Source organism: Nylanderia fulva, unplaced genomic scaffold, assembly GCF_048542155.1.
Source record: "Nylanderia fulva isolate GAGA-0341 unplaced genomic scaffold, ASM4854215v1 Scaffold71, whole genome shotgun sequence".
NCBI classification, from domain to species: domain Eukaryota; kingdom Metazoa; phylum Arthropoda; class Insecta; order Hymenoptera; family Formicidae; genus Nylanderia; species Nylanderia fulva.
In genome coordinates, this window is record NW_028190819.1 from 87,561 (window position 1) to 102,293 (window position 14,733).

Below are 14,733 nucleotides of genomic sequence, written 5' to 3' on the forward strand. Positions count from 1 at the left end.
CATAAAATAGTCGTTATTATCGTGTGCAGAATGATGAGTTTTCATATTTTGTGAGATAAATAGCTTGTTTAACAAGAGCCAATAATTATGTAGATATACCAGTTCTTCCGATTTACATTTAATAATTTAATTAAAAATCTTATATATATAACATAATCTGTGTTTCGTCATCGTACATATATGACATAAGCTTAAGTTATATATGTAATATATATTTATAAAATATTTAATTTATAATTTCTAATATAATTTTATATATATATTTTTATATATAAATATATATATATATTTATATATGTTGAAATTATTAAAATATACTGTGAAAAATATCTATAATATATTAAAAAATACTGTGTTTAGATTTTAGAATTTAGAAAACCGAGGTATATAGCATTGTTTTAAATTATTTACCTAACACAAAAATCTATATGACATTATTTTTTTCCATTTCTGGTAATTTTTTTTAATTACCGTATATATAATTTATTCCCATTAAATTATCAAAACTTTAAATTACCAAAATTAATTTTGAAATTATTACATGTATTAAATCGTATAACTTTTAATTTAATTATTAAATCATCTATAAATAAATAATTTCTCTGCTTGCTTACACCTCTTTTTCGAGGAAAAATTTGCAAAATAATCCTAGTTTTTTTCATTTCTGGTAATTAATTACCGCGTATATATAATTAATTTCCATTAAATGATCATAACTTTAAATGACCAAAATAAATTTTCAAATTATATTTATTAAACTCGAGGAAAGAGCAAAATAATCCTAAAGACAGGTCACTTAGGAATCTCCTTTTTCGATATGCGTGCATCGGAAGGATTATTAACCCAAATACTCGGGAGGCGCGACACGTTTTTGCGTAACGAAATTTGGGAGCCTCTGCAGCAGCCTCTTTCCCGAGACGTTGCGAGACGGCGCGAGCGATTCGGGAAAAGAAAAGAGGAGAAAAAAAAATGTAGCACCTGCCTTCTGCTCGCGAGCCAGCAGGCTGCGCTCTCTCGCTCGTGCCACAACTGCAATCTGTTATTTCACCATCTCCTCCCTGCTCGCACTTTCCGTTTCTCTCTCTCTCTCTCTCTCTCTCTCTTCCTCTCTTTTTTATTTCATCCTCTCTCATCCCTTATACACACCGCCAGCCTCCTCCTCCTCCTGCCGTTCCTCGTCCAGCTTAAAACGGTCTTATTGATGCCTCGGAGAGACGTGCCGTCGCATAAGCCGAGAATTTGACTAAATTCAATATAGCTCGAGCGAAGATAAACGCCAATTAACGAAGAAAAACAAAGGGGGTGTGATAAATTATTTTGTCAAACGTATACGGATATGTATACATGTGTATCTACAGTTTTTCTCACGTATTTATTAATATTTTTCTCAGAAGAAAAATTTAGAATATATAAAAACATGTTTTTATCAAAAATTAGAAAAAAAAGATATGAGTATGCGTATTAATATTCTTATAATTTTTTATTTTCGGAAAATAATTTTTTTAATGTGTCATAGATATACTAGAGAATTTAAAATTTTGTATAAATATGACATTTATATAGAAATTTGTAAAAATATATCTGAGGAAGAATGCTTATTTCCTGTCTGTTGTGTCTTACTTAGAAATAATTTTATTCAATTTTATATACCTAATTTTAAATTCTAATAAAATTCTATAAAGGCTTTAAGCTTTCAACATTTTTACAGAATAGAGCAGAAAAAATTATTAAAATTGCAACAGCGACTAAAAATGATCTCGAAACGTGAATGCAATATATCTTCTTCTTTTATTTGCACGTCATTTTTTTCTAGGAAGGATTAATGTGTTTTATTATCTGAATAAATATTTATATATAATTATCTAAATAAAGTAAAGATTATTAAAATTGTTATAATATTATTATATTATTATTATTATATTATTATATTATATATTATATTATTATATTATATATCATATATTATATTATTATATTATATATTATATTATTATATTATATATTATATATTATATTATATATTATATTATTATATTATTATATTATATATTATATTATATTATATATTATATATTATATTATATATTATTATATATATTATATTATTATATTATATATTATATATTATATATATTATATATTATATTATATATTATTTCATTATTATATTATTTTTATTATTAATTTCATCTAGATGACTTCGAAATGATTTGAATTCGAAAGAGCGATATACGACTATAAAATTCTAAACACACCCAGGCGCAAATTAAATGATCATCATCCACGTCCCTCTTTTTCTCTCTCTCTCTCTCTCTCGGCCAGGAATCTCAATATGAAAAGCGCAGATAACGCAACGATCTTCTGCACGATCGCTCGCGGGAGAATCCTCGTTACACCAACCACGCCATGGGAGATCGTTAAGAAAGGAGCTCGCGCAAAAAAATGATGCTAAAGTATGTATAGCATGGTGTAGCGGCAGTTTATTATATACTCTCTATAATGAAAGGGAGACAGGGGGAGAGACAAAAAGAGAGAGAGAAAAAAAGACAGGGAAACGGGTATCACTTCCGAGTTGTCTTCTACATTATAGGCCCCGAAGACGCGGTTTCGCAGCTCGCACGTCGTTTCTCGATGTTTAAGAGCCGATGCATGGCTAAACATTCATTTCCATATAAGCTGATATGTTTCAAATGTAAAGCGAGAATACGCACACACACACACACACATACTGAGAAATTCGCACGTGCGCGCGCATCGGAAGGAAGAAAGAACCAGCGGTGGACCCAGGAGGTCGCAGGAATAGGGGGATGAAAAGAGGAGAAGCGGCGAACTGGTACCGAGCGGAAACTAGTTTAAGCCCGCGGGTTGTCTCTCGAACCCTCCTTAGACCGAGCCCCCCTTCGACAATGCTTTCCATGGGATCCACCGTGTGCTCCCGATTCCTGATTCCTTTACTTTAACTGGCTCCGATCCACTGCGCACAAACACACGTACACATACGTGTACGTATACGTACACACGAGTCTCGCTTTTTTTCCATCAGCCCTGTAAGTATAGACCCCACAAGTGTGAGAACTGTGATCGGATACGTAACTTCGCGATACATAATCTCAAACTTCGCCGAAATCCTCGCCTACATATATATAAGACCTATCTATATATTAATATATAATATATAATATAATATATAATATATATAATATATATAATATAATAGTATAATATATAATATATATAATATATATAATATAATAATATAATAATAATAATATATAATAATATTATAATAATTTTAATAATCAACCTCTTCCGTGCGCGCTTTTAATCTAATTGCAATCCATTTTGTATCCGTGTTTTATTATTTTTGTTATTGAACTGAGACGCATGCATTAATAGGATTTAATTACTTTAATGAGAAGTAAATATAATATATGTCCTGCGGCGCAGTAAGGATTAGGATTACTTGAGACACGTTCTAATTATTTTCTACATATATAATCACACAAATATATACATATATATATATATCTAATTAAACAAGAGAAAAATCCTATAACTGCTCATTTCTGCGCTGAAAAAAATTAATTAAATTTGAATAAATATTTATTTCAATACTGCCTATAATAAATCACTTATTTGAAACTAATAATATTGATTTGATGTGAAACGTATTTAGTTGATACAAGAAAATCCTTTTCGAAACAGATAAATATTTTTTGTTTCACATGAATGATTTATTAGGTAGTACTGAAATAGATATTTATTAATTTTATAATTTTTTTATTTTTTTAATTATAATATAACATAAAAATGTGTGTATAATAATATAAATAATATTAAAAAATTCAACATAAATAATAAAAATATACATAACATATGTTTTATATATATATATATATATATATATATTTTTTTTTTATATATTTTTTCATATATATGAAAAAATGGAAAATATTGCGCTATATTAAATGCACGTATGTTTTGCTCCGATATTCTCCGCAAATTCTCAGGTTAACTCGATGCACAAATTCCCAGAAATTGTTTTGCGGCCTGCATGTCGACACATGCGCATCGCGTCAATTGACAACTGCACGTTACGATTGCTCTCTCGCGTGTGTCGGCACGTGGTGCGAATCGTTTCACGTATCATTCGCGCATATGTCAGGCGAGAGTCTCGCGACGACCGCAAGACTCTCGTCCGAGAGAAAGAGAGAGCTCGATGTTTTGCGGCGCATCTGCGTACAATGCAAACACGTGCAATGCGCGCATTATTTCGTACGTGCGTGCGTGCGTGCATTCATTCAGAGAGTCGAATGAGCGCGCGAGTCGACAGCTTGAAAGTACTCTCTGACAAAACTATCAGTCGACACCGGACGGATTCATTTTTATCTTGTTCCTCGGTTTGCTTGCGTTTCGCTTTTATCGGAATTACGGCATTTTTATCATTTTTTAAGCTTATTTTTATGCATTTTACTCCGTATTCTTCTCTCAGTACACTGAACAAAATTTATTGAATTCGAGTAAATATTTATTTCAATATTGCCTTATAAATCTTTTATTTGAAACTAGTAATATCGATTTGATGTGAAAAGATATTTATTTGATATAAGAAAAAACAGATTTAAAAATCTTTTAAAAACAGATAAATGTTTGTTTCAAATAAATAATTTATATAAAGCAGTATTGAAATAAATATTTATTAATTTAATAATTTTTTTCAGTGTATTCTTAATAAATATTATAGATCCATATAATTTGATTTATATTTTTATTGCGATTTATATTGAAGGGGTGTCCCAAAATCACCAGAGTGTTCTTCTCCTTCAAAAACAAATTTTCTGGTCAATTTGAAATTGGTTTTTTCTTAAGCGAACATGTCAAGAAAAATCATTTTTTTTTTTTTTTTTTTTACAAATTTTTAATTTTTTCTATCATGTACCTATGTAGTAATTAGGTTTTAAAAATTAAAATTCTATAATACTAAAATAAATTAAATTTCACCTGAAATTAATTGAAAATAGTATGATGCAGATTTGACGTCACCAAATTTAATTGAAAAGCCTTTCTTCTTGATCATTTCACCTTTAATAAATTTATGAAAATTATTTGTACCTCGATAATTTTGCTATTAAAAAAACACCCGGTGATTTTGGAATATCCTGTAGTGCTGGAAAAAATTTAAATGTTTAAAAAAAAAATTGCTATTTTTAAATACACTGAAAAAAAAGTTTGTTAAATTAACAAATATTTAGTTCAATAGGTTCAAATGAATAATTTATTTGAAACAAATAAATATTTATTTGTTTCAAAGAATTTTCTTATATCAAATAAATATTTACTTGTTTCAAATATATGATTCATTTGAACATATTGAACTAAAAATTTGTTAATTCAACAAACTTGTTTTCAGTGTATAAAATAAACGACTATTTGTTGTGCAAAAAATTACACATTTACAACAAATTCGAGAATAATTTTCACCGTAGTAAAAATAACAAAAAAAAATATCTTTAAAATAAAATACGCATCACATATTTTTGTTGCATAAGGTCAATCAATTCCATATCGTATATAAGTGTTGGTAATTCATTTCGGACGACAAGTGGCACCTCAAAAGAAAAAAGGGAACGTTGCACCGAGCGCTTTAAAAGTCATTGGAGCATGTACCGGTCGTCACGTATATAGTACGAATTGAAAGAACGCTTGCAAGGCGCCGCTTGCATTTCCGCATAACACATTTTGTATACATACATACATATACGGGGCGCGTGCGCACTCAATTGCACTTTTCTCATTTGCATGACAAGGCCGCGCTGCACCTCGTGACGTATGAGGTCGGCAGGCTCTCGCAGGTTACACATACATATATATATTTACACCAGGGGGGAGAAAAGGGGTAGCCGAGCCCCCCTGCGCGGCCGGTGCAGTCCGGTAAGTCATCCCCGGATGCACTTTACCTACCTGCACTCAAACTGCACTATATATATATATATTCCTTGCACCTTTAAATTTCTCGCACTATGAAATTATTTTTTATATTTATATTTATATATTTATATATTTATATATTTATATATTTATATATTTATATATTTATATATTTATATATTTATATATTTATATATTTATATATTTATATATTTATATATTTATATATTTATATATTATATATATAAATATATATAATATATGTATATGTAATATACAAATTATATATAAATATATATCATATACTATATATATATATAATATATTTATATATATTTATATATTTATATATATTTTATATATTATATATTATATATTATATTTTATATATTACATATTTTATATATATATACGCCCATAAATTCGACGCGCGAACACGTTTGCGAAAAAACAAAAAGGACGCGAGAGGAGGATTCTCGGTCGATTTCTCCCTTTTTCTTCCTTTTTCGCTCTTTCTTCTCCCTCTTTCGCGCGGAGCGAATCGTTGCACTCGGCGCGTGCCGACCTCGTGCCCTTTCCCGCCTGCTGGAACCCCTCCCTCCCCCTCCCTCGCCTCGTGCATTTTATTCCGCCGCTTATTCTCTCTTCTCCACCCCTTTGAATTCACTTTTCCCCGTCCCTCCTCCGGCTGAGCTCTAAGTGCATCCTACATGCACTTGTTGCGCCGAATAGACGCAGCCGGTTCCCCTGCGGATTTTTCCTCTTTTTCATCAGGTGCAAATTTCTCTCCAAACTACTTTGGTAGTTCCTTATTCTAATCTCATTCGCGACATTTCCGATTTTTTTTTTGTTCGTAATTTATTTTTTATCTTCACTACTAATTATTCAGTTCTCTTCTTTGCATCTTTAAATTTCTCGCACTATGAAATTATTTTTTATATTTATATTTATATATTTTTATATTTATATATTTATATTTATTAAATGAATTCATTAATTTATATATAAAATTATATAAATAAAAATTCGAAACTATTAAGATTATAGAGGATTACATTTTAAATTTTAATTAATCTATAATCAGATAGCATTTAAATATCTGCATATGTGCATAATAACCTTTAAGTGTACTCTTTAATTTATTTATACAATTATACAAATGCGAAAAATTTTAGAAGTTGATTCTTTCTCGAAAATTAAGGAGGGTTTCTCAAAATTAAATTTTGATTTCAGACAAATTAAAAAAATGAAACTTGATGGATATTTTCCACTAATAAAAAGAATATTTGTTAATACTTTTTTAAAAAATAAAAACTTGACTTTTACCTCCCTCTTTAGCAAAGTATACATTTATATAAGAAACCTCCCTTATTAATTTTCGACAAAGAATCATCTAAAATGTTTCGTACTTATTTAGGTACACCCTCTATATATAAAATTAAAATAAAATTTCTCTTTCTTATTATTAGATATATTTACGATATATTTAGATATATTTATTGATATTAGCTATATTTACGAATAATTAGATATATTTAGGAATAATATGTAGAGATTTAATCGATTAAAGTTTAAATTATTGCTCTTATATTTGCCATTAATTTTTGTTCATTAAAAGTGCCTCAGATTTGCGCAAAGTGCAACGACGGTATAAAACGCAATATAAATTGCGATGCACGTGCGGAGGTCCGCCCGGTAAAGGATATCCGCTTTCGATGTGTTTGCTCAGAGTATATCTTCCTATACGAGCCTCGAGGGACTCGTTGGAGAGGAGAGTCCTCTTCCGATGCAGAGAGGAGAGCTGCAGCTGCGTTCACACACGTCACGGTGTCGGCGAACGACATCTGTGACGTTTAGGGTGCGTTCCGTTATGCACTGCACGTACTGGCACTATGACGTCATGCAAGTGTACTGTTGACAGCGTTCCTTTTTAATTTTGTGCACTTTGAAGCTACTGCCAAATAGTAAAACGGAACGCACTACAGTACGCTTTCAGCAGACTTGTAACTAACCTTTTTCGCTAATAATCATCGAGTGAAAAATTGGTGAAATGGATAATACCGTTATTGCATTAATTACATATAATTTAATCGAGAATATATATGATTCGAGTGAGTCATCAAGTGAAAGCGATTTGGAAATGGAATTAATAAATGAAATGAGACGACAAATTAAAATACCTAGAATAAAATGTAAAAATTACGTTAAAAATATTGTATCATTATATTCAGATATGGAATTTAAAACCCATTTTCGGTAAGGTATTAAACAAAAATACAAAAATATAAAATATTACATATCAGAAATTATAAAAAGCCATGTACTTTGTACAGGATGAAACGGGCAACATTTATATTTGTGTTGGAATTATTAACTCCTCATCTTCAGAAACACTCAGAAAAATTCGGGCGTCATCCAATAACACCTGAGAAGCAATTATTAATAGCTATTTGGATGATGGCCACACCCAATTCATACAGGTAAATATTTCATAATTTTATATATAAAATTTTTCTATCTAGTTTATTTTTTTCTTTAAGTATATAATTACAATGTTAAAAAAATCTGACCTAGAATATTTTTGTAATAGATGTGTAAGTGATCGATTTGGTATTGGAAGAGCAACAGCTTGGAGAAGTGTTATGAAAGTAGTCAATGCTTTATACTACCATTTGCATACATTTATAAAATGGCCATCCCTGGAAGAAGTCACAGCTACATGGACAACAATAAAAAATAGATATGGGTTCCCAAAAGTATTAGGTGCAATTGATGGTACTCATATAAAAATAGCAGCACCAAAAAAGAACCCCGAATGTTATATAAATAGAAAAGGATATCATTCAATACAATTACAGGTACATAAAAGTGTGTGTGTGTGTGTGTGTGTGTGTGAATTGGATAAACTTAATATTATTATAAATAAATATTTTTTAGGTTATATGTGATTCAAGTCTAAAATTTATTCACTGTTATGCTGGACAAGTTGGGTCCGTACATGATATGAGAGTCTTCAGACTATCAGGATTTCAGAATATGTGCACAGAAGAAAATTTTCCTGAAAATAGTCACTTATTGGGGGATTCTGCATATGGAATACAAAAATACATTATGATACCTTTTCGAGATAATGGGCATTTGACAGAAACTCAAACAAATTATAATAAAATACATTCTTCTTCACGAATGATTGTAGAAAGGTCATTGGGATTATTAAAAGGAAGATTTAGAAGTATTCTCGATACTTTACCAATGACTAGGACTGACTTAATACCAAAATATATAGTAACTTGTTGCATTTTACATAATATATGTTTATTACATAATGATATAATAGATATACCTATAATTGTTAATGATGGACAAAATGAAAATCATGAAATTATCGATAGTGCAACTAAAGAAGAAGGCATACAAAAAAGAGATTTTATCGCCCAAACACTTCTAAATCGTCAACTATTTGTATAATACATATACATATAAAATACATTATATATATTTTTAAGAATGTATACTTTATTTATAATCTTTATACCATTTGTATACCATTAATAAATAAAAACTATTTTATTTGTCTTATTTTTTTATTAATTTATACCTAAAATTACTTAAACTATGAAAAACAGTCTTTTAGGTCTTATTCTATCACAGAAAGTTTCATAAAGTTACATAAAGTTTCATTTTCATTTTCTGTTTCATCTTTTATTCTTTTTAACATTAATTTTTAATAATGTTTTAAATAAAAATTAAGTACAAATAAACTAAAAAAACAAAATAAAATTTAAACAAAATTTAAACAAAATTTGTTAACATAGGGATCATTCCACAGTAGGAATGGCCCTAACATCTATAAACATAAAAAACAACATTCATTAAACATATTCATTAATAAACAAAAATATAAGAGCTTAAATACAATGAAAGGAATAATGCAGGATTCACACAGCGTCCGATATTCGACGTACGACGTCCGATGTCCAATCAGAAAATTTAATTTTTATGCTGTGTGAATCCTGCATAAAGAACAAGAAATTCCTTTTATTGTGTCGGAGCCCTAAAAATAAAAAATTAAACATATATAAAACTATTTGTCAATTAGCTTTTTTAATAAGCTTTTTATATCATCAAGTTGTTTCATCTTTTCTGTGTGTTTTTTATTATCTGCTTCACGTTTCAATCTTTTCTCTTCTAACATTTCTTCTAAATATTTGTCTATATTTAATTTTCTTTTTCTTGCTGCCGCTTTGGAAAGATAAAATATATTTTTATAAGTTAGATTAATATTACAAATGTATTTATAATGAACAAACTATATTATTTTCAACAAACTATAATATATTTATTTCTGAGTTTATTCACGCCTGGGCTAATCACGGCGGTATTTACTAACATCTACTTAAAAGGCAAATGAAAAATATGGGATCGAAAGGGTCTGAATAGCTTAGTTGGTAAGAGCAGTCGCCCGGAAAGTGAAAGACGCGGGTTCGATTCCCGCTTCAGCGACTTTTCGGACCTATATTTTTCTCGCTTATTTCTCCATATGTAAGTTTCGAAATTAATTTATATGTGGAACTTTGGGATCTCAAATTGAGATACAGTTCCGTTTAATTAATTTTTCGTTTCGTTTCCTTGGCTCTATTGCCCGGCTTAGAAGGCAGCATACTTATATTCTTTATATTGAGAGCCGATAAAAATATTTATTTCTGACTATATTATTTTATTACTTAATTGTTCACGAATTTCTTCTGTAGAGGAATTTTCACTGTCAGTATTACAACTTGTACCAGCAACTGCTAATGGTTCAACCCATGGTTTTTCACTAAATATTTTATCCATAAGCTGAAATATATATACAAATCATTTATACAAAAATCTATATATATATATATGTATATATATATAAATATAGATAAGATCTTTGTTTGATATAAAATTATGCAAGATAAGAGTTAAAAAAGTTACCTCAAAATATTCCCATTTTTTTGTATTATTTCCTGATTTCTTGTTGTGATCTTTTATGGATTTGTAAGTCCTTTTCATCGCTTGAAATTTTATACAACATTTCTGTCCACTAATATCATGTCCCATTTTCTGCATTTCATTAGCAACTGACTCCCAACAATGCTTCACTGTATTCTTACCACTGTGAAAATCTTTCTCTTTAGATGTATATATATCTAACAATAGCATCATCTCTTGCTTCGTCCAATTATGCTGTTCTGAATATTACAGAAAACATTACTGATATTTTACACTAGATCCTAGTATATAATTATCTCAAATAAATGCTATTTGGAACATACCTTGACTAGATTTCTTATTTTCCTTATTATTATCATCAGGTACGTTATAAATTTGTTGGCATTGTTTTGCATTCTCCAACAACGTAGTTGCAAACATTGTATCTATGACATAAATATTAAGATAAAGCATAAAAGATTTTATAAATTTATGAATTATATTACAATATCTAATTTAAGAAAAAAAACTATGTTAAAAATATATAAATTTAATTTAGTAAATTAAAATTTCAAGGAAATTAAAGTAGAATGCAAAGTGAAATTCACGAATTTAATGATTATCTTGTAATAATTATACGTACTTACTATAAGAACATACATTACAAACAATTATTATACATAAAAAATTTAAATATAGAAATGCAAAATTACCATTTTTGGCTCGTTCTGCGTCTGCTTCATTCACTACAACGTTATAAGTTTTGTTAGTTTCAGCATCTATTAAGGTTAGTTCCACCGTACATATGGAGGTAGCCATCTTGATTACTGCGAGTGCTTTACCTCGCCGGTTGCAGTAATCGCAACAGGAAATAACGTCAAAATTAATGACGTCATATACTAATGATAGTACTTTCGCAGTGCACTGCTATCTATATCGGAACGCTATTGGTAGTACTGCCAGTACTTGCAGTGCATAACGGAACGCACCCTTAATGAATCGATCAATTATGCGCATAATTGATCGGGTCAAGATTGCGATTTAGATTGACGATGATCCCGAGGTGGGATACGTATGCAAACGCGACGTTCGACTCATTTTACGCTGTAAACGAAGATAAACCTCTGGGATAAATCGCGCGTTATCTTCGCATCGCGAATATTAGCTGTTGCTCTTAATGGCATATTTTATGACCAAACCGTAATTGCTTTTTGTCTTGGTCAGATATCGGTCTACGATACTTGTTGACAAACAAGCGACTTGAATATAAATTTAGAACGCCTGAAATCCATCTTTGCTCAGCTGTGGAAATTTTATTTTTAGCTCTCGATGTACCGAGATTAAATATAATTAATATAAATATAAATAAATTTATATATTTTATAAATTAAACTTCGGCTCGTATACAATTAAAATATGTGATATAATAAAAGGCCAACTTAACGAGCTTATATGCTATTAATTGAAAAATTTGTTTATTAATTTACTTCATACTATACAAAAGTTCAGATAAACGTTTCGACTGTACGACAGTCTTTTTCAATATCCTAATAATATGTTAAAAAAATTAATTTAGTCATTTCGACATAATAAATAAATACAACAATTATAAGATTATATGACGAACGCAGTACAAATTCATTTTTGTTGGCATGAGTTAGAGCGTCAGATGCTGTTATATTATGTAACCATTTTTTGTCAACGAACATAACACTTTTTTAAAAAATTATTTCTTTTTACTTAACATAGTCACAATGTGTACTTTTTTAAAAAACAAGAGACAGATATCGATTTGTTTTTTAAATCGATATCTGTCTCTTGTTTTTTAAAAAAGTACACATTGTGACTATGTTAAGTAAAAAGAAATAATTTTTTAAAAAAGTGGTATGTTCGTTGACAAAAAATGGTTACATAATATAACAGCATCTGACGCTCGAACTCATGCCAACAAAAATGAATTTGTACTGCGTTCGTCATATAATCTTATAATTGTTGTATTTATTTATGATGTCGAAATGACTAAATTAATTTTTTTAACATATTATTAGAATATTGAAAAAGACTGTCGTACAGTCGAAACGTTTATCTGAACTTTTGTATAGTATGAAGTAAATTAATAAACAAATTTTTCAATTAATAGCATATAAGCTCGTTAAGTTGGCCTTTTATTATATCACATATATAAATAAATTTATTTATATTGATATAAATAAATATATATATTAATATATATATATATACATATATAATATATAAAATATATATAAATATATATCATATATACATACATATATATGTATATATGTATATATGTATATATGTATATATGTATATATGTATATATTATATGTATATGTGTATATATGTATATATATATATAAGTATATATAAGTATATATGATATATATTTATATATATATATATATATATATATATAAGTATATATGATATATATTTATCTATATTATATATTATAAATATATTTTATATATTTTATATATATATATACATATATTATATATATTTATATATATTATATATATATAATAATATATATATATATATATATATATATATAATTAAATATATTTAATTTTTATTAAAATTAATTAAGCACATATATATTATTACCAAATATATGTTCATTTATTTGAAAAAACACTGGGATAATTTGATATTAGAAATGGATTGACATCATCGCGATGATGCGAAGTAAAAATGAAAATTTTAATGTGAAGACACCTTTAAACTTTAAACGTAACTCCGGCAGTTTCGATCCGTATTGCCGATTGGATGCTGCGGGGCGTAATGTAATTTGCGCTCTTAAGTAACGCGGCGAAAACGCGATTATCGTGAGCGAGACCCCAAGAAGTAAGCATGAAACGGGGTTTGAAGATTCGTGCTCAAGCCTCGTTGCTTAATGATTCTCTTTTGCCCTCGTAATATAACGAGCCTGGAGCGCAGACGAGACTGCAATTTTGCATTAATAGCCGCAGTTAAAACGTAAACGGGGTGCATCGTCGCGCCAACTCATTGAATCCGATGCAAATGTGAAAGAAGACCAAATATTTTTTTTATTGAATTTAATAGATTTAATGGATAATTCCCCGCAAAGTGAATAAAATTACGTTGCAAAGTAAAAATTTTTACAATTTCAAATTTAATTTAAAAATGTGTACGCTAAAAAAAAAGTTTGTTGAATTAACAAATATTTAGTTCAATACGTTTAAATGAATCATTTATTTGAAACAAATATTTATTTGTTTTAACAAGGATTTTCTTATATCAAATAAATATTTTTCATATCAAATAAATATTTATTTGTTTCAAATAAATGATTTATTTGAACGTATGGAACGAAATATTTGTATAATATCGCAAAAATAAAGTTACTATATTATCAGATAACCTTTGTGTTAAATCTATTCTTTATTAAATTTTAATAATTATTATTTAATAATTATTTTTTATTAAATTTTTTTTAATGCAATCAGAATAAATCAAAACTTTTTTATCAAACAAAAAATATTCAGTCAATTCTCGTTATTGCAATTTGTTGTTGGTTTATAATTGTAAATTTTTGTTGTTAATTTTTATGTTAGATTATCATAATTAGTAATTAAAAAATTGTTATGACTTATATACCTACACTGAAACAAAAATTTATTGAATTCTAATAAATATTTATTTCAACACTGCGTTATAAATCATTTATTGAAAACTAATAGTACATTGATTTGATGTAAAAAAAATTAGTTGATAATTTAAAAATTTATAATACAGTATTGAAATAAATATTTATTAATTTAATAATTTTTTCAGTGTTCATATTAAAAATACATGATT

At 28.3% G+C, this 14,733-nt stretch overlaps 2 protein-coding genes across 3 annotated transcripts in view; one reads left to right on the plus strand and one right to left on the minus strand.

Annotated features, from left to right (window-relative positions):
• Positions 1–14,733, plus strand: part of Imp (IGF-II mRNA-binding protein) — a 135,235-nt gene that overhangs the window by 38,512 nt on the left and 81,990 nt on the right. The gene's annotated exons all lie outside the window — the stretch shown is intronic.
• LOC114936013 (uncharacterized) lies at positions 9,946–11,799 on the minus strand. Its single transcript, XM_029308982.2, has 5 exons — positions 11,601–11,799; positions 11,232–11,333; positions 10,891–11,147; positions 10,653–10,767; positions 9,946–10,170 (listed from the first exon to the last, which is right to left on the minus strand). Exons 1-5 carry the CDS (start codon positions 11,704–11,706, stop codon positions 10,013–10,015), a joined length of 738 nt encoding a protein of 245 aa, XP_029164815.2. The 5' UTR covers positions 11,707–11,799; the 3' UTR covers positions 9,946–10,012.

Excerpts from the sequence above, each read along its gene's own strand:
- LOC114936013 (XM_029308982.2), bottom strand. The coding sequence starts at position 11,706 with ATGGCTACCTCCATATGTACGGTGGAACTAACCTTAATAGATGCTGAA. Across the intron at positions 11,148-11,231 it reads AAATAAGAAATCTAGTCAAG|AACAGCATAATTGGACGAAG; the intron begins GTATGTTCCAAA and ends TGTAATATTCAG. Across the intron at positions 10,171-10,652 it reads AGAAATTCGTGAACAATTAA|CGGCAGCAAGAAAAAGAAAA; the intron begins GTAATAAAATAA and ends ATCTTTCCAAAG.